At 41.7% G+C, this 20,816-nt stretch overlaps 2 protein-coding genes across 6 annotated transcripts in view; both read right to left on the reverse strand.

The window, feature by feature from the left end:
• Positions 1–3,110: 3,110 nt before the first annotated feature.
• On the reverse strand, positions 3,111–11,007 carry ZNF501 (zinc finger protein 501). Its single transcript, XM_025376768.1, has 3 exons — positions 10,898–11,007; positions 8,089–8,171; positions 3,111–5,481 (listed from the first exon to the last, which is right to left on the reverse strand). Exon 3 carries the CDS (start codon positions 5,303–5,305, stop codon positions 4,442–4,444), a length of 864 nt encoding a protein of 287 aa, XP_025232553.1. The 5' UTR covers positions 5,306–5,481; positions 8,089–8,171; positions 10,898–11,007; the 3' UTR covers positions 3,111–4,441.
• Positions 11,008–16,508: 5,501 nt separating this feature from the next.
• Positions 16,509–20,816, reverse strand: part of ZNF502 (zinc finger protein 502) — a 12,198-nt gene continuing 7,890 nt past the window's right edge. For all 5 annotated transcript variants that reach the window (XM_025376081.1, XM_025376082.1, XM_025376086.1 and 2 more), the window contains 2 exons: positions 19,987–20,100; positions 16,509–19,442 (listed from right to left, as the gene is read on the reverse strand). In XM_025376081.1, the coding sequence (XP_025231866.1) occupies positions 17,863–19,442; positions 19,987–20,041 (1,635 nt within the window). In that variant the 5' untranslated portion in view covers positions 20,042–20,100 and the 3' untranslated portion in view covers positions 16,509–17,862. The remainder of the gene's footprint in view (positions 19,443–19,986; positions 20,101–20,816) is intronic.

A 20,816-nucleotide genomic window follows, 5' to 3' on the forward strand; every position in this document is an offset into this window, starting at 1 on the left:
GCTGGAACTACAGGTGCCCTCCACCATGCCGGCTAATTATTTTTGTACTTTTAGTAGAGGTGGGGTTTCACTGTGTTGACCAGGCTGGTCTCGAACTCCTGACCTCAAATGATCCACCCATCTCGGCCTCCCGAAGTGCTGGGATTACAGGCGTGAGCCACCGTGCCCAACCTGGAATTATCTTATAAATATCTTGCACATGTGCCTAAAGACAAGGATGCTACATATGCAGTTTTGCTTACAACAGAAAAATAAAAGCTATTAAATGTCCACCAATAGGGAACTAATAATGGTCTATTAAGACAATGACACATTGGGCAACGGTGGGGGAAAGATCTTTATTTACTGATACAGAACAATCTGTGAGATGGATTAGTTTTTAAAAAAATGGACAACTGTGTATATTATGCTACCATTTCTTTCAAAAAAGAAAAAAGAAAAAAAAAAGTAAAAAGAGGGAATCAAGGATTGAGAAAATAAGCCACAGACTGGGAGGAAAATATTTGCAAAAGACCTATCTGATAAAGGTCTGCTATACAAAACATACAAGGAACACTTAAAATTCACCAATAAGAAAATGAGCAATCCGATTAAAAATGGGCAAAACCTCTAACAGACACCTCACCAAAGCTATACAGGTGGCAAACACATGAAAAGATGCTAAAATCATACATTATTGGTGAACTTCAGATTAAAACAATGATTACCACTACATACCTATTAGAATAGTTAAAATCCGACCAGGTGTGGTGGCTCACACCTGTAATCCCAGCACTTTGGGAGGCTGAGGCAGGCAGATCACTTGCGTTCAGGAGTTCGACACCAGCCTGGCCAACATGGTGAAACCCCGCCTCTACAAAAAACACAAAAATTAGCTGGGTATGGTGGCGGGTGCCTGTAATCCTGGCTACTTGGGAGGCTGAGGCACGAGAATCACAACCTGGGAGGTGGAGACTGCAATGAGCCGAGATCGTGCCACCACACTCCAGCCTGGGCAACAGAACGAGACTCAGTCTCAAAAAAAAAAAAAAAAAAAAAAAAAAGTTAAAATCCAAAACACTAATACCACAAAACGCTGGCAAGGATGTGGAGCAACAGGAACTCTACTTCATCACTGATGGGAATGTAAAATGGTACAGTCACTTTGCAGACATTTTGGCAGTTTCTTAAAAAGCTAAACATACTCTTACCATACAATCCAGCAATTTCACTCCTTAGTAATTTACTAAAATGAGCTGAAAACACATGTCCACACACAAACTTCAAGCAAATATTTACAGCAGCTTTATTCATAAATGACAAAGCATGGAAGCAACCAAGATGTTCTTCAGTCGATGAATGGGTAAATATAGCACATCCATAAAATGGAATATTATTCAGCACTAAAAAGAAATGAGCTGACCAGCCATGAAAAGACATGGGAGAAACTTAAATGCATACTACTAAGTGAAAAAAGCCAACCTGAAAAGACTACATACTGAATGGTTGCAACTATATGACATTCCAGAAAAGGCAAAAGTATGGAGACAGTTAAAAAGATCAGTGGTTTGGGAGGCCAAGGTGGGTGGATTACGAGGTCAAGAGATTGAGACCATCCTGGCTAACATGGTGAAACCCCATCTCTACTAAAAACACAAAAAAGTAGCTGGTTGTAGTGGCATGCGCCTGTAGTCCCAGCTACTCGGGAGGCTGAGGCAGGAGAATCACTTGAACCTGGGAGACGGAGGTTGCAGTAAGCAAAAATCGTGCCACTGTACTTCTGCCTGGGTGACACAGCAAGACTCCGTCTCAAAAAAAAAAAGAATCAGTGGTTGCCAAGGGTTACCATGGGGGGAGGGATGAATAGGAAGAACACAGAATTTTTAGAGAAGTGAAACTCCTTATGAAACTATAATGATGGATGCATATCATTATACATTTGTCAAAATCCATAGAATATACAAAACCAAGAGTGCACCCTAATGTAAACTATGACTTTGGGTGATAATGATGTGTCAAAGTAGGTTGTACCACTCTGGTGGAGGATAGGCAGGCTTTGCATGTCTTGGGGCAGGGCATATATGGGAACTTTCTACTCAATTTCACTGTAAATTCAAAACTGCCCTAGAAAATAGTCTTTAACAGAGAGAAAGATGTTTGCTTATTCATATCTTTGTAAGAAAAACAAAAAATGGGTAATATTGGTTGTCTAGGATAGAATGAGGGGACAAGCGGGTGGCTGAGTGGAAGACTTTTCACTGTTCAACCTTTTATATTTTTAGAATTTTAAGCCATAAGCTTATATTATCAAGTCAAAAAGATTAATTAAATTTTAAAAATAAAATTATACCCTCTGAAAATCCTCAGAAAATAATTTTAAGATGGTAAAAACGTTATATACAAAGATATTTCACTGCCAAATTAATATTACTAACAGGAGCTCATACCGTGACAGGCACCGTTAGATTCTCTGATTTATAAGAAAAATATATTAATACAAATATCACACAGACAGGGAACAGGTCAAAAAATTATGAACAGACCAATGAAATGTTTGGCAACCATTAAAATAAAGTTTATAGAAAGTCTGTAACATATTGCTAAATTGTTATGTTAAAAAGCAGGCGGCCGGGCGCGGTGGTTCACACCTGTAATCCCAGCACTTTGGGAGGCAGAGGCGGGTGGATCTCAGGGTCAGGAGATCGAGACCATCCCGGCTAACATGGTGAAACCCCGTCTCTACTAAAAATACAAAAAATTAGTTGGGCATGGTGGCGGGCGCCTGTAGTCCCAGCTACTCAGGAGGCCGAGGCCGGAAAATGGCGTGAACCTGGGAGGCGGAGCTTTCAGTGCGCCGAGATTGTGCCATTGTACTCTAGCTTGGGCAAGAGCAAGGCTTCATCTCAAAAAAAATAAAAAAATAAAAAAATAAAAAAGCAGGCTATAGTACTCTATATAGTACTCTAATATAGTACAAGTCTAATTATTGTTAAAAGGGAAGAAAAAAAAGCTATGCAGAAAAGAAAAGCTAGAATAAATACACTAAGGTGACTATTTGCTGAAAACATGCAATTTTAATTTTTTTCGTTTTTCTAATTTTATCAATGTATTTAAATAAGCACACATTAAGCTGAAAAAAATAAGTCTTTACTTTTTAAAAATGGTTTTCACAGATTTGGCATCTCACACTAACAGGAAGGTTCAATGGTGGGAAATTACCTGTATGTGACTTTGGTATTGTATAAACCAGAACTACATTTTTGGTAAGATATAGATTTGAGATTCAATTCTGACATTACCTGTTTGACTTTAAGCAAATCAAACATCTTCTCTTTTTCCTTGATTCTAGGATGTGAATAGTAACTCCTATCTTCCTTGCAAGGGTGCTTTTAGTATTGGAGGTGCTTGTTTAAAGAGCTTAGCACAGCCTAAAGCTCCACCAAAAGTATCTTTTGATTTCTTTGCTTTTTTATGGCTTTTAACAGCCATTAAGCACTCCATCCCATCAGCATCCCCAAGACACTGTTCTCTTCTTCCTTTGGCAAGTGGCTAATTGTTAGTGGCACTGCCTGCTGGAACTTGAGATCTTAACATCTTCTACCCTCATGTTCCCTTAAGAGACCACATTTGGTGCTGTGCTCCTGAACTGGAAACAAATATAGTCACATCCTCATCTACATGCTTATATTCTCCTCTATATTCCAGTACTCTCTACTGTCAAATGCCTTCTCCTAATCATCTGCTGCCAACCCTAAACACACACAGAAGTCCCACAACATGAGGCTTTATTCTAATGTTAGGGAGGCTTTCTGTTTAATGGAAAAGTGAAACGTAGAGCTTAAAGTCAAATTAGACCTAGTAATAGAAAGTATCAAAATGTAAATGAAGATCTTGAGGGTATCCAGAAATATACCTCACGTCCACTCAAATCCCAATCAGTACATTTTTCTCTGATTAAATCTGAAATTTCTCAAAGACAAACCAGTCTTAGATTGTATTATCCTATTTAAACCTAGACATTAGAGTTTAAATAGACATCTGTAGATTAATCACAAAATCAAAGCCCAATTACAAAATGTTCTTAAGAAATAATACATTGAGAACCAAACAACAATGCTGATTTACTTGTCAGATTTTGATATTGTAAATAAACTTTTAGAATGGCTAATTAATGGCAGTTAACTGTCATGCAGAACCCATTTTATTCTCAGGACAACCCTAGGAAATATCCCCATTTTTCTATTGGGGGGATGGGTAAACTGAGGCTCAGAAGGGATAAGGTTACACCCACTGAGCAGCAGATAAGGCAGCAGACTCCAGACTAGGACACATTAGGACACATTTTTTGTTCAAAACACAAAATATTCATACTAGCTACAGATTGAGTCTTACATTCCTAGGAATCTAGGAGAAAAAAAGGTGCTTTCATACAAATCTTTCCATAGTCATTACATTCCAAATTTTACTCTCCAGCATGAAGCTTCTGATGTCGAAGAAGTGCTGAACTGTGCCTAAAGGATTTCCCACATCCAACACACTCATAAGGTTTTTCTCCAGTATGAATTCTGTAATGCTCACTAAGGTGTGCTTGTTTGCGGAAAGTTTTTTCACACTCACTACATTTATAAAGTTTCTCTCCGGTGTGAGTCCTTTCATGTTCAACAAGGGAAGAGTTCTGAGTGAAGGCTTTACCACATTCAATGCATGTGTAGGGTTTCTCTCCTGAATGAATTCTCTGATGCTGCATGAGACATGCACTCTGATTAAAGGCTTTCCCACATTTATTACACTTAAAAGGTTTATCTCCAGAATGACTTCTCTGATGACGAGTAAGGCATACGCTCTGACTGAAGGCTTTGCCACATTCTGTGCATTTATACGGTTTCTCTCCAGTATGAATTCGCTGGTGTTTAATAAGGGATGGGCTCTGACAAAAGGCTTTTCCACATTCATTGCATTTATAGGGTTTCTCTCCAGTATGAATTCTCAGATGCTGAACAAGAATTGCTTTTGTTTGAAAGGCTTTCTCACATTCATTACATTTAAAAGGTTTCTCTCCCGTATGGATTCTCAGATGTTGAGTAAGATTTGACTGTTTACGGAAACAACTTCCACATTCAGTGCACACATAGGGCTTCTCTCCTCTGTGAATCCTCTGGTGCTGGGTAAGAGATGATCTCTGAGTAAAGAACTTTCCACATTCACTACACTTTGAAGGTTTCTTCTGCATGTTAACTCTCCGATGTTTCATTGTGAGTGATATTTGGCTGGAATTCATGCTGCTTGTAACACCAAATTCATACTTACAAAATTTTTTTTTCCTCATAGATGATTATCATTAGAGTAATACTGTTCTAGGAAAGGTCACTGTGTGTGTGTGCTCACACACATCACACATGCATTGCTGTCCTCTCATTCATCCCTGCAGGATTCCCCTTCCTCTTCCTTGTTCAGCCTGCATTCTCAACTTCTCCAAAAGTGAACCCCTGATGATCAGCCTCTCTGAAGAGAGAGATTAAGTTGTGACAGGTATTAGGAATTCTATAAAATTCCGTATCACGATTAATTCTGAAACAATCAAATACTAAAAACTAACCCAGGTAATTTGGGATCATTCAGATTTGCATCCACAGTGATAAATAACTGGAAAATATGAAAGGAATAAGTATACTAGACTTGGACATATAAGTGTTAGGGAAACTTACTGTCCACTTAGTCTCTACTCCTCAAAAAACAGAGGAATAATAATTCTATTTTCTTAGGTTGCCTATAATCATGGCAGACTAGTGATACTCAAAGAGTTGCCCTTCTAAAACTTCAAATGTGATTCAGGCTGTAACTTTCACTAGGCCTATCTCACCAGTCCTTCCTTATTCAGTCACGTTTACAGGTGTCTCACTGGATCTCTTTCTCTCCACAACATTCACCATCTATAGTTCTCTCCTTAAGTCTAACTGGAAACCTACAGGTTTGAAAACTAGAGTCCTGCTTACTGGAAGAAAGTAAGATGTTGCTCTTTTGTTTCAGGAAAATTAGAGAAGTGGTCCTTAAAGAAGAAGGTTTAATTGGACAGTAACTTGACTACAACATCTTGGTCCAGGTGCTGGCCCTCACCTTTGTAGCCAAAGAAATACTTCAGAATCTGAAGTATACTAATCAGATTTATAAGGGGAATGAGAGAGAAAATAAAGTCACTTTATTTATTTACAATAAAAATAAATAAAACTTTTGTGCTCAATATAGAGCTGGTTAACACATTCTCTGGACTTTAGAAAAACAGTATGTGAACCAAATCATTGTCATTAGAGCACTCTTTGGGAAACAAAGAACTGGAGAAAGAACAAAATATTTAATTGATCATAACTAAATGATCATCAAATTTTGAAACCCTGGTGCCCTAAATAAGCTACACGGAATTAAAGAATGAATATTCAGGTGCTGCACATCAGAGCAACCTCTTCCCTAGTAGGTGCTGGAGACACACATTCTTTTTCTCTGAGGCCCATTTTTGTCTTAGTTTTCTAATCATGTAAATTACACAACTATATATCCTCACTTTAAAATATTTAGATAACATAGAAGTATATAAGATAGGCCAGGCATGGTGGCTCACACCTATCATCTCAACACTTTGAGAGGCTGAGGCAGGAGGATCACTTGAGGCCAGGAGTTTAAAAGCAGCCTGGGCAACATAGTGAGATACTGTCTCTACAAAAAATAAACAATTAGCTGAGTGTGGTCATGTGCACCTGTAGTCCCAGCTACTCAGTAGGCTGAGGTGGGAAAATTACTTGAGCCCAGGATGTTGAGGCTGGAGTATGCCATGATCACGCCACTGCACTCCAGCCTAGGACACAGAGCAAGACCCCGTCCCTAAAAAAATTTTTGTTAGCAAAATAAACCTATTCCTTGATTATCAAGTTTGGAGTATCTTCTTTCATTCCTTTTTTCTTCTTATTTTTCTACACACATATAGCACTTAATTCTCTTTACATAAATGAAACAGTTCTACAGGTTCTGCTCTGCAATTTGCTTTTATTTCCCACTAAAAAATGTGTCTTAGAGATCTCTTCATGTTGGTACATATGGATCTACTGGAGCTAAGAGTCAACTGATACATACTGGTATATCTGTACAAATTGTTCACGACTACCTGCTTGGGCAATGCCTGTACCAGTTTGTTAAATATGTCGACTACCTTACCTAAACCTACTTTATCTGATGTATTAACTTACAGCATGGATATGCTATATACAAAAACAAACTCCAGTTGGTTTAAGCAACTAGATGTAAAACCAAAACTCTAAGCACATTTTTAATTCCTTTACGCATATTTTTCCAAAATAAAAAGGTTTTTATCTTATCATACAAAGAATGCATGCTCATTCTATTAAATGGTCAGCTACTCCAAAGAGGAAATCACTTGAAACTCAACCACAGAAAATAGAGTTAGTATGTTGATGGACTTTCCTCTAGGTATCTCTTGATGCATATAAACACAGATACATACATAAGTGTTCATGTATTATGCATACATATTAAACTAGGCCAAATTCTTCAAGACACAATCATATTCTCTTCACAGAGTTCCCATAACCTAAGAATACAATTTACCCAGAATTATTTTACTGAGTTTGACAGACACCCAGGCTCCAAGTTGCCTTTTGATAGCCAGTGACAGTATCAGTTGCAGTAACTTAAGCACTTGTTCTAAACACAGCCAGAAACCCATTCCATATTCTCTGAGGAAACACCTAATCACATTTGCAATGGGTCTTCCAATAATTTACTACCCATATTCCTAGATCCAACCACTACATCATTAAGGCATCATACTTAGCAGTTCAGTAAGTAGTTTAAAAATGTGCTACCAGATGACTGTAGAGTCTTCAGTTCAGGTACTCTGATAAGAACTTAGTGCACTCTAACCAATTATTCCATAGCCTTTTTCACAGTGGGCCACTCTCACTGATTTGAGTAATATGGTACCCATTTCTGCGTGGTTCTGCATTTTCAGTCTCCTGGGTCCACATATAGTGGACGTTGGTGGGTCCCATCACTTCTGATGGCAGTCTCACAACCACCACCATCTAGTTAGAATTAACTTACCAAGAGACAGGTTGTTAGGCACACAAGCAATACTGGCTTTTCTCCTGGGGACTCTTCTTGAGGAAAGGCAGGAATTTGAGGCACTGAGGGAGGAAAAAGAGCCACCCATAAATTGCCAGCCGACTTTTCTACATATTCTGGATTCGGGGTAACTCAAGAACATCCCATCTCTAACCAAACGACCATTTTAAGTTTAAATGAAAGAATATCGTTATTATCCTAGAGGAGTATCTCCAATGACAAAAATTAGTGAGTGGGTACACTTCAGAGCGATGTGGCAATGCACAAAGAGGGCAGGTTGTTCTAAGGACTAAACATCTGGGGGTAAAAATTTCTTTATAGGAGATCAGGTTGGAGCCCAATGGCTCCCCTAAGCCTACTGGAAAAGCCATTTATTCCAAAAGTCAAAGGCTGCAGGGCTACAATAGAGGGCAGGACCAGTAACAGATTCAGTCAAGAGGTGTGGATTCTAGTCTCAGTTCTGCCACAAATTTGTTCAGTGACCTAACGCAGGTCACTCAATCTCATCCATTTCTTATTTGTTAAATGAAAGTGAAAAGCTAGATAATATTTAAAGCTTCTTCTAATATCAACATTCTATGATGCTTTGATTCTATATAGATGGGAAAAGAGCAAAAACCTAAAATCAAGCCCTTCCAGTCCATCTTTGATTGAGTCTGTTTATTCATTTATTTGAAAAGTACTAAAGGAGCTAGCAGTGAGGTGAGTGGGTCTTGTTAAGAACAGGTTGAATGAAGGGGTGGCCTACCCTTCCACAACTGTGGGTGTTTCTCGTTAGGTGGAATGAGACTTGAGAAAAGAAATGAGACACAAAGACAAAGTATAGAGAAAGAAAAAGTGGGCCCAGGGGACCGGCGCTCAGCATACAGAGGACCCACGCTGGCACCGGTCTCTGAGTTCCCTTAGTATTTATTGATAATTAATCTTTACCATCTTAAAGAAAAGGAAGTGGCAGGATAATAGGATCATTGCAGGGAGAAAGTCAGCAGTAAGACATATGAATAAAGATCTCTGTGACATGAATAAGTTTAAGGAAAAGTGCTGTGCCTTGATATGCATACGCAAACATGTCCATAAACCTTTTTACTGCATACAGAGCAGCATTGCGCTAGCAAGTCCCGCCTTTTGCCCTAAGGCGGTTTTCTCCTCTCTCAGTAAACTGAACATACAATTGGGTTTTATACCGAGATGTTCCATTGCCCAGAGACAGGCAGGAGACAGATGCTTTTCTCTATCTCAACTGCCAACAACCGCCAAGAGGCCTTCTTTCCTCTTGTACTAGTCCTCCTCAGCACAGACCCTTCACGGGTGTCAGGCTGGGGACGATCAGGTCTTTCCCTTCCCACGAGGCCATATTTCAGACTATCACACGGGGAGACACGTTGGACAATACCTAGCTTTCCTAGACAGAGGTCCCTGCGACCTTTGGCAGTGTGCGTGTCCCTGGGCACTTGAGATTAAGAGAATGATGATGACTTTCAACCAGCAAGCTGCATTCACTTGTTTAACAAAGCACACCCTGCACAACCCAAAATTCTTTAAACCTTGAGTTGCCATAGCACATGTCTCTGGCAAGGACAAGGTTGGGGGTAGGGTCACAGATTAACAGCATCTCAAATACAGAACAAAATGGAGTCTCTTATGTCTACTTCTTTCTATATAGACACAGTAACAGTCTGATCTTTCTTTTCCCCACACTGAATCAACGGCAGGGAAACTTCCTGTCAGTTATCCTCCAATTAGAATTGGGGGAATTTCTCGAAAATAACAAGAGGACTGCCTTTTGGACTGCCTTTTTGTGAGGAGTATCTGCTGTAAGATGTCAAGGACCCTTCATAAGGGAAAGGTTTCAAGAACCCCTCCTAATGTAAAGAACACTGTATTCAAAGGCAGGAACCTGGTTTCCTAATACATGCCAATCTACTAGCATCTCTTAACTGACACTGAACAAACTGTTTAATTATTTTCAAACTTCTCTTTTCCCCCATTTGGTCAAATAAGCCAGCAATTATTTTCAAGCTTGCAGTCAACCTTTAATATTTAGCTCAAATGTGAACCTCCACACCTCTTCCATGTGGGAAATTTTTCTTGACTTTTCCAAGGCACTTCTTCGTCTACATTCTCAAAGAATTTTACAAGTTTCCACTGCAGGACTTTCTAGTCTGATTACACTCTTGTCTTCCTCCACCAAACTTACAAGTATGGCATGGGCTCTGGGGCTAGGACTTTTGAACAAGTTACTTAACCTTTCTTTGCTCCAGTTTTTTCAATTGTTAAATGGAGACGATAACAATAACCACTCTATAGGGTTGTGGTCATGAATAAGTGGGTTACCACATGGCAACTACCTAGAAGAATGCCAGCTGGTAAGCATTCAATAAATAGTGCCTGCTGTTAAAATATTGAGTCTGTATGTCTTCATACAGTACCTATTTTATTGCTATTAGAGAAGAATAAATAATGAAGGGAAGTGGATAATTATTGCATATACTTATTTCAACCCGCACAACTTTGGAAATCGGCAAGGCAAGAAACAGTATTTACTTCTGGAAATCAGAAAACTGAAGCGTCCAGAAGTTCACTAACTTGCTCAAGTATGTACAAATCGAACGCATGTCCCCCGACTCCCAGCCTAGGGCTCTCGAACAGCCTCTCCTCCCTTCATGGCAAGTTTGCGCTAGGCCTCGGGCCTCCGCTCCAAAGGCCCTCCAGGAAGGAAGACGCCCTGCCTCCCGAGGGAGACGCTGGAATCGACCCGCAGCAGCCCGGCACAGCGGAAACTGCTCACCATGCACTTCCCGCGGCGCTCCCCTCACGAACCTTGCGACAGGAGCCTGGGTCTGCTCTGTGGAAAGGAGTAATTCCCGGACGCGCCCCGCCGGCGTGACGTCAGCAGTCCGCGCCTCGGCCAATAACCACGGCCGTCTCCTCTCTAGGAAGGCGGGAGCGGCTTCCTCTCTGTGGTTCCTCCCCCCGACTCAGCTACAGGTTTCGGGTTTCGGTGCTGTGCGGGATAAGCAGCCTGCAGAAACAACCTGCGAGCCCACCTGACGTGCGTCTTCCAGTACAGGGAAACGGAATGGAAGTCCGAAGGGTCGACCACAAGGAGCTCTTACTGTGCATCACTTCATCCTGCAAGTCCGCCACATTTAACTTCCTATGTTACTGTCCTTTGGGGATTATCAAGGCTTTTCACAAAACTGGCTTCCACCTTCTTCACACACATCCTCACCTGGAAGAAAATTGACCTCCTCACAGAAACCCCTGACACCTTACTGACCCAGGATCTTTGTTCAGGTGGCCAAAAAAAAAAAAAAAAGCTGTACACGCTAGGCGCGGTGGCTCACGCTTGTAATCCCAGCACTTTGGGAGGCCGAGGCGGGCGGATCACCTGAAGTCAGGAGTTCGAGACCAGCGTGCCCAACATGGAGAAACCCCGTCTCTACTAAAAATACAAAAATCAGCCAGGTGTGATGGTGGGCGCCTGTAATCCCAGCCACTCTGGAGGCTGAGGCGCAAGAATCACTTGAACCTGGGAGCGGGAGGTTGCAGTGAGCCGAGATCGAGCCACTGCACTCCAGCCTGGGTGACAGAGTGAGACTGTCTCAGAAAAAAAAAAAAAAAAAAAAGCACTGCTTTGGGCTCAAATCCCTGATTCTCAGTGTATGAACTTTGCAATTTTACCTCTCTGTGCCTGCTTCCTCACTTATCAGGTATAATAATGGTACCATAGGGTTGTTGTGAGGATTAAATGAGGTTAATACGTGTGAATTACTAACATCTAGTATTTTTAAAATCTTCAGTAAATGTTAGAACTATTAGCTGCTTCTCAAATCCCAGCTCCAGTGCTATTGTTCTGCCTTGGCTTCAGTGACCTTTCAGGGCCTCAAGATAGCACACTCATCCCTTTCTACAAAACTTCAGATCTTGCTGGCCCTAACCAGGAAATATTTGCACACATGGGCTCATCTTGACAGGTAAAGTCTAGAGATAAAGGCATGAGTGGAGAGTACCTTATTCACTTCCAAGCATTCCTATTGATCTGCAAGCTCAGGACAACGGGGCTGCGTGCATACTATCATATCCCTAGTGTGCAGCATATAGTAAAGAACACTTGCTGAGTAAATTAATGAGATGCAGCAGAGAAATTATCCATTCCAGGCCAAGGGTGGTGGCTCATGCCTGCAATCCCAGCACTTTGGGAGGCCATGGAGGATGGATCACGAGGTCAGGAGTTTTGAGACCAGCCTGACCAACATGGCAAAACCCCGTCTCTACTAAAAATACACAAAATAGCTGGGTGTGGTGGTGCGCCCCTGTAATCCCAGCTACTCAGGAGGGTGAGGTAGGAGAATCGCTTGAACCTGGGAGGTGGAGATGCAGTGAGCTGAGATCATGCCACTGCACTCCAGCCTGGGTGACAGAGCCAGACTCCACCTTAAAAAAAAAAAAATTGGCCGGGTGCAGTGGCTCACGCCTGTAATCCCAGCACTTTGGGAGGCCGAGGCGGGTGGATCACGAGGTCAGGAGATCAGGACCATCCTGGCTAACATGGTGAAACCCCGTTTCTACTAAAAAAATACAAAAAAAAAATTGCCGGACATGGTGGTGGGCGCCTGTAGTCCCAGCAACTCTGGAGGCTGAGGCAGGAGAATGGTGTCAACTGACAGGAGGCAGGAGGATCACCTGAGAGCAGGAGTTTGAGATGAGCCTGGGTAACATAGCAAGAACCTGTCTGCACCAAAAAATAAAATAAAATAAACTTTTTTTTGAGACAGGCTCTTGCTCTATCACCCAGGCTGGAGTACAGTGGCATGATCTTGGCTCACTGCAACCTCCGCCTCCCGGGTTCAAGCGATTCTCCTGCCTCAGCCTCTTGAGTAGCTGGGATTACAGGCATGCGCCACCATGCCTAGCTAATTTTTGTATTTTTAGTAGAGACGGGGTTTCACCATGTTGGTCAGGCTGGTCTCAAACTCCTGACCGCGTGATCTGCCTGCCTTTGCCTCCCAAAGTGCTGTGATTACAGGCGTGAGCCACCGCAACCGGCCATAAAATAAACTTTTTAAAAATTAGGCAGGCATGGTAGCTCACATCTGTAGTCCCAACTACTTGGGAGGCTGAGTTGAGAGAATCGCTTGAGCCTGGGAGGTCTAGGCTATAGTGAGCTAGGATCATGCCACTGCACTCCAGCCTGGGCAACAGAGTGAAACCATCTCAGAAACAAAAAAAAAAGTGGTCAGTTCTACAAAAGATAAAGAGGCATATGGAATAGAGGTATAACCAATACAGGGGAAAGTGAATGAAATGCAACAACACTGCAGTTTGAACCTCATCTGACACTGGTTGTGTAATCTTGAGCAACCCCAATCACATCTTTCCTCTTTTGTTCTGAGGATCTGATGTGGCTCCATCCCACTGTGTCCTTCTGAAGTCATGAATTAAATTTCAGTGCACAATAAGCAAGACACTCAAATTCTTTATCATCCCAGAGCCCAAAATCTCAGGAAGTGCTTCCACTTTGGAATTTTTTTTTTTTTTTTTAAGAGAAAGGGTCTCACTCTGACACACAGGCTAGAGTGCAGTGGCGTGATCCTAGCTCACTGCAGCTCCAAACACCTGGGCTCAAGCAATCCTTCCACCTCAGGCTCAGCATCCAGAATAGCTAGGACTATAGGCATGCACCACCACACCTGGCCTTTTTTTTTTTTTTTTTTAGAGACAAGGTCTTGCTATGTTCCACAGGATGCTCTCGAACACCTGGCCTGAATCAATCCTCCCACCTCAGACCCCTGAGTAGTTGGGATTATAGGTGTGGGCCACCATGCCTGGCACACTTTAGGATTTGTAAGCTCCAAATGCCCTCCTGCTAGGCCAGCATTACTCTTCCATTCCTGTTTACTATTTCATAGCTATTTCATTTGACACAGGTATGTCTCTGCAGTTGCATGCATTTTCCTCCTCCTGCTGACCCTGACATCAATATAATTGAAAGCATTTTGTTAAATTGTGATAGGACTTTTAAATCTCTAATTGAAAAATACTGTTTTTTATGGGATCTTCTGTTTAATAAAACCACGTACCTTATCTTAGGGAAAGTTGCAGAATTCTTGCTCCTGGCAGACACTTCATGGATACACATACTCACCATGCCTCCTTCCTGCTGACAACTGGGGACCTAAGTCACAACCTGCAGACTGGCACACAGAAATGTCTGACTCTTCAGCTGAGTTCAACAAAGAGTTATTGAGCACCTCCTAAGTACCAGGCACTGTTGATACAAAGGTAAACAAATTTCATATTGTTCCTTCCCTAGCAAAGCTGAAAAAGGGAAAGATGTGTGAACAAACCATTATAATGTAACATAATAAAATGATGAAAAATACAAGACAGAATAAAACATCCATGAGATTAGAGACAGCTTTGAGGTATTGCCTGAGCACATTCCTAAGTGAAAAACGGGAGTTTTGCAGGCAAGCAGAAGCAGGGAAGGGAATTGAGGCAACAGGAATAGTATGTGCAAAAGTGCCAAAGTAGAGTCCCAGAGGTGATATTCCAGAATCACAGGAATTTGAACTATGGAATAGAACATGCCAGGCAAGGAATGGCAGCTGGGGATGGCAATTCAGGCATAGGCCAGATAAGGGGCCTTACATGCCTCTTTAAAGGACTAGTACTTTATTCTGAAAACAATAAGTAGCCAGTTATGCTTACAAAGATCAAGAAGAAATGTGAAAATGGCGTAGTGGGGCAAGAAACCGGAAGACTGTAAGATAAATTTTAAAATAGGAAGCCCAGGCACAGTGGCTCATGCCTATAATCCCGGCACTTCGGGTGGCTGAGGCAGGCACATTGCTTGAGTCCAGGAGTCCGAGACCAGCCTGGGCAACATGGTGAAACCCATCTCTACAAAAAAAAAAAAAATACAAAAATTAGCCAGGCATAGTGGCACATGCCTGTAGTCCCAGCTACTTGGGAGGCTGAAATGGGAGGACCGCTTGAGCCTGGGAGGTAGGGTATGCAGTAAGCAGAGACCATGCCATCGCATTCCAGCCTGGACAACAGAGTGAGATCCTGTCTCAAAAAAAGAGAAAGAATTAAAATTAAAGGAGTAGGGGACTGGACTACAATTGCAGTGGAGATGGCTTCCAGAGATAGGAGATAATTTCAACAGGACATAGTGATTATATGGATATGAAGAGTAAGAGGGAAAATTGAGGGTGAGGGCAATGCCTAGGTTTGGGGCCACACTGGAGTGACTAGGCACATCATAGGCCAGCAACTGAGAGAAAATCAGAGCATATAAGTGCAAGTGTGAGAATATGGGGTCATGGTAGTGGAAAGACTAGTTATTTACCTTTGTTTCCCCAGAATGTGAAAACATGCCAGATTTTCTCAGCCTGAGAATTAAAAATCCAGGATCAAGTCTGTTCCATTTGAGAAAATTTTTCCCACAAGAATTTATACATATCTTTTTTTTCTTTTTTTTTGAGAAAAAGTCTCACTGTCTCCCAGGCTGGAGTACACAGGCACAATCTCGGCTGACTGCAGCCTCCACCTCCCAGGTTCAAGTGATTCGCCGTGCCTCAGCCTCCCAAGATATCTTTAAAGTTTTCTTGTTTCTTTGTTAAGAAAACTCTCCCTATTCTCTCTAGTCTCCACTCATAATTCTCAAGATAGTGTACAAATATTGCTATAAATATTCATCAGGAAGTTCCAAGAAAGGTTCTGTTGGGGAATGGTTGATATATTAACTCATGAAATAAATATTTACTGAACATGTATTATGTGCCAGTAATTAATTATACAGTGTTTTTATCTAGGAAGTATAAATACATTGTTTGTTTTTGGTAAAATAATATTTTCATGAACATATTTAGAAAGCTTTTACAGCGGCCGGGTGTGGTGGCTCAAGCCTGTAATCCCAGCACTTTGGGAGGCCGAGATGGGCGGATCATGAGGTCAGGAGATCGAGACCATCCTGGCTAACACGGTGAAACCCCGTCTCTACTAAGAAATACAAAAAATAGCCGGGCGAGGTGGCGGGCGCCTGTAGTCCCAGCTACTCGGGAGGCTGAGGCCGGAGAATGGTGTGAACCCGGGAGGCGGAGCTTGCAGTGAGCTGAGATCCGGCCACTGCACTCCAGCCTGGGCTACAGAGTGAGACTCCGTCTCAAAAAAAAAAAAAAAGAAAGCTTTTACAGCATTTTTACCCATAATGTATTAATTTCCTCAATTATGACTTCATTGGTGGTAGGTTTTAAGAACATAATCTTCATAGAAAGTGAAAAAGATATATGATATTTATACCATATTCCCATTAATGATAATTCACGGCCCAAACCTATCCTAGAAGGCAATTGCTCTAGAAAAATCGATGAGTTCCAAATAACCAAGTATTCCAGAATCAACTTAATTTAGTGTTTTTAATAGCCACACTTTAAAAATGCTATAAGCTTCACAGCTTAGAAACTATTTTAAATACCAAAGGCTATCCTCAATCTTCTGGAGCTCAATTTCTGGGTAGCAGTTAAGAACATGAAAGGAATTTGGGAAATAAAGGGAAAACTATGTCATTTCTCTCAAAAGAATAAAATACTGTCACAGTCAGTGGCAAAATGTGCTATCCTGATTTTCAGGGATTTGAAAAAGATTCTTTTAGAAGTCTTTCCAAAATCATTCCATGACAAATGTCAACACTTTTTTAAGCGGCCCCAACGTCCAATCAACTGAAAATTCTATCTTCTTTCATTACTAATGCTTTCTCCTAAAGACCAACAAACTAAGTATCACTTTGTTAGGATGCTGTTAGTCCTAGTGGGTCTCTCTCCTCTGGTCTCTGTACACCAAGAGCCTAGGCAAAGTTACAATAGACAGGTATACACCCTAGCACAGGCAGGGTTATGTAGGTGACTTGCTCAGTCGCATGCAGGCTTCCTGTTCTGAGGCTTGTCACTTGAGCAGACCATTTCCTTCCTGGGTGACCATTATTCCTCTGAGATAGATATTGGGTCTTACTGGTTCTCTGAACAGGTATGACTGCCTTCCCATAAACCAATATCATGAATTCTAACTTGGTCTCCTGTTTCATTCTTAGCTCTGAGTCACCCCAAAGCTTGGAAGAATCAGGAAAGACCTTCTTTACTGGCAGATCTATAGAGGTCAGCCCAGTTGTTGCTTTATATCTCCTTTTTTTAAATGAATGAATATGGATTTTTTTTTTTTTTGGTTCTTATTTGTTTCTGTCTCCTCTTTACAGGACCACTTCCACAGGTTGGGAGCTTTCCCCATGGTAGCATAGTCAGGGCTGCCTCAAATCTGGAGGCTAGACTTAGCACGACATCAGAACTGTGCCACTTCACACTGACAGGCAGTGTTTAGGAAAAACATCTCAACCTGCCAGCCAACGAAAATGGGTGACAAGTCAGAAGATGGGGCAGGGTGTAGTAAAGTTAGCAGAAGTGCTAACTTAACAAATGCCCCCTCAAGCTGTAAGAGTCACATAGGGAGACAGTGGCAATGTGTAGGCTTTATCTGAAAAGCAGGAATTTCTTTCTACCCTGTATTCCCAGATGCCCACCTCGAGTAGGCTCTGCATTCCCTAAGCTCTCACCTCCATTTCTGGAAACATTCCTCTCAGAGTACAGTAGCCAAGGCTCCTTCTTCCTTCCCTCCAGGAACTCTACCTGCCCCTCTACTCCCAGATTCATAGTCATCCTCACTAGAGAAACTGTCATAACCTAAATGCCAGCATTATTCACCACTGTGAAGTTTCTGATGTCTGAAAAGGACTGAACTATGTCTGAAGAACTTTCCACACTCAATGCACTCATAAGGCTTCTCACCAGTGTGAATTCTGTAATGTTCACTAAGGTGTGCATACTTGCGGAAGGTTTTCTCACACTCACTACATTTATAGAGCTTCTCACCAGTGTGAGTTCTATGATGTTCAGTAAGAGATGAGCTATGAGCAAAGGCTTTCCCACATTCTTTACATTTATAGGGCTTCTCTCCAGTATGAATTCTCATATGCTGAGTAAGGCAGGTGTTCTGATTAAAGCCCTTTCCACATTCATTACATTTATAGGGTTTTTCTCCAGTGTGACTTCTCTGATGCCGAATAAGGCAAATGCTCTGAATGAAGGCTTTACCACATTCACTGCATTTGTAGGGTCTCTCCCCCGTGTGTATTCTCTGATGTTTAGTGAGTGGGGTGCTCTGAGTAAATGCTTTGCCACATTCCTTACACTTATATGGTTTTTCTCCAGTATGAATTCGCTGGTGTTTAATAAGAGATGGGCTCTGACAAAACGCTTTGCCACATTCTTTACATTTATAGGGTTTCTCTCCAGTATGAATTCTCTGATGCTGAGAGAGGTTTGCCTTTGTTTGGAAAGTTTTCCCACATTCATCACATTTATGGGGTTTTTCCCCAGTGTGAATTCTCTGATGTTGTGTAAGATTTGAGTGTTTTCGAAAAGAAGAGCCACATTCACTGCATACATAAGGCTTCTCACCAGTGTGAATTCTCTGATGATGAATAAGGTGTGTATTCTGATTGAATGCCTTCCCACATCTATTACACTTATAAGGTTTCTCTCCAGTGTGAATTCTCTGGTGTTCAGTGAGATGTGAGTGATTGCGGAAGGAATTCCCACATTCATTACATTTATAAGGTTTCTCTCCAGTGTGAACTCTTTGATGCTGAGTAAGAAATGATCGACATCGAAATGTTTTCCCACACTGCTCACATCCATATGGTTTCACTCCACTGTGAATTCTTTGATGTTGAACAAGGAATGAACTACGACTAAAGGCTTTCCCACATTCCTCACATGCGTAGGGTCTCTCTCCAGTATGAGTTCTCTGATGTTGGGTAAGGGATGAGCCCTGAGTAAAGGTTTTTCCACATTCGTTACATTTCCAAGATTTCTTCTGTGTGCAGAGAGTTGGACATTTACTTTGGTCTGAAAAATCATTGGTGTGTACATTACTTGTTTCCCACTGATGCAGACTCTCTTCTGTAGAAACCCTGAGACGTGTAACAAGGCTTGAGGTCAAAAGCAAGCTTTTCTCAAAATTGTAGTTTTGACTAATAATTTCAGGGGGTGCTTCTTTGTGGATGAAAGTTATTCCCCCAAAACCTCCTTCCTGGAAAAGGCATGATTCAGCAATCTCCCTAGGAGAGTTTTCCTTCATGCCCTCACATGCATATTTTTCTTCAAATGTAGAATCTTGGTATTCATCCTCTTGGAATCTCTTTGCTACTATCCCTGATGAATCAATTTTACAGACATCCTGCTCTGGAGCAGGCTTGTTCTTGTTTACCCAGCCTGAAAGAAAAGAGCAGAATGAATATCTCCTATACAGGGCAGAGTGAAGGCCCCTGATCTTAACTTTTGGCAGACCTCAGTAATGGCCTATGATGAAGGGCCAGTAACAACAAGTATGGCAAGTAACTTAAGAGTTGCAACTGGTAGAAGAGATATGTATCAGGGAAATATGATTACCATTAATGAGGAACTCCCATAGAAGGGGTAGCTACAGACACCCAAGGAGCAAGAGAATGAGACAATGGAGATAAATGAAAAACAACAACCAACACATAGGCTAAGATTAGGGCAAGACAGGAAACATGAATGCTTTATATTCAGAGTAGAGACTGGGAGAATGTAAACAGGAAAATGCTAGAAATGAGAATAAAATTAGAGCTGGGAAAAAGTTGGCCCCAGACATGTTCACCCACCCCTGCCCCCAACATCCCTATAAGAGACAGTTATTTTATCTCCTGAGCCTCACCCAGCTTCTCTTCTATAATTTCCAAAGGCTTCCTGTTGGCTGGCTATTTCTCCCACTGCTTGCCCCTTGCTCACTCACCTGGACAAGTCTCTCTTCTAATCTCTCTCTCTTCAGTTCCTTGCATATTCAACATCCACAGACTGTCTCTTCACTTTGATTGGAAAACACTTCAGGCTTGAAAAACTGGGAGCCCTGCTCATGGGGAAAAAGGTGCAGGGAGAGAGGGAATATTACTGTCCCAGTAAACACAACAAAGAGCTGTTGCCTAGTGACACTATCTAATAACACACACAATAACTCTCAGGATAACAATGCGGAAGCATCCGCAAAAATCAGCATTGGCTTGTAGCCTCCTAGGTTCATACCCCATTTGTTAGCTGTCCAAAAAGTGATAACATCAGACTAACATACTATCAAATATTTAAGTACTTGATAAATAAATCAGAATGTTATTCATTACCTTTTTATAATGATAAAGATTAAATGAATAGGTATATTCATATCAATTAGTACACTCTATCATACAATAATTTATATGAAAAGTTAGTCAATATAGAGGCCGGGCGCGGTGGCTCAAGCCTGTAATCCCAGCACTTTGGGAGGCCGAGGCGGGTGGATCACGAGGTCAGGAGATCGAGACCATCCTGGCTAACACCGTGAAACCCCGTCTCTACTAAAAATACAAAAAACTAGCCGGGCGCGGTGGCGGGCGCCTGTAGTCCCAGCTACTCGGAGGCTGAGGCAGGAGAATGGCGTAAACCCGGGAGGCAGAGCTTGCAGTGAGCCAAGATCGCGCCACTGCACTCCAGCCCGGGTGACACAGCGAGACTCCGTCTCAAAAAAAAAAAAAAAAAAAAAAAAAAAAAAAAAAGAAAAAAATATTGCAATAAAATGTTTATAGAAAAAAA

Source organism: Theropithecus gelada, chromosome 2 (genome assembly GCF_003255815.1).
Source record: "Theropithecus gelada isolate Dixy chromosome 2, Tgel_1.0, whole genome shotgun sequence".
In the NCBI taxonomy this organism is placed as follows: Eukaryota; Metazoa; Chordata; class Mammalia; order Primates; family Cercopithecidae; genus Theropithecus; species Theropithecus gelada.

What these genes read in the sequence shown, in the direction of transcription:
- ZNF501 (XM_025376768.1), bottom strand. Translation starts at nt 5,305, where the DNA reads ATGAGGAAAAAAAAATTTTGTAAGTATGAATTTGGTGTTACAAGCAGC.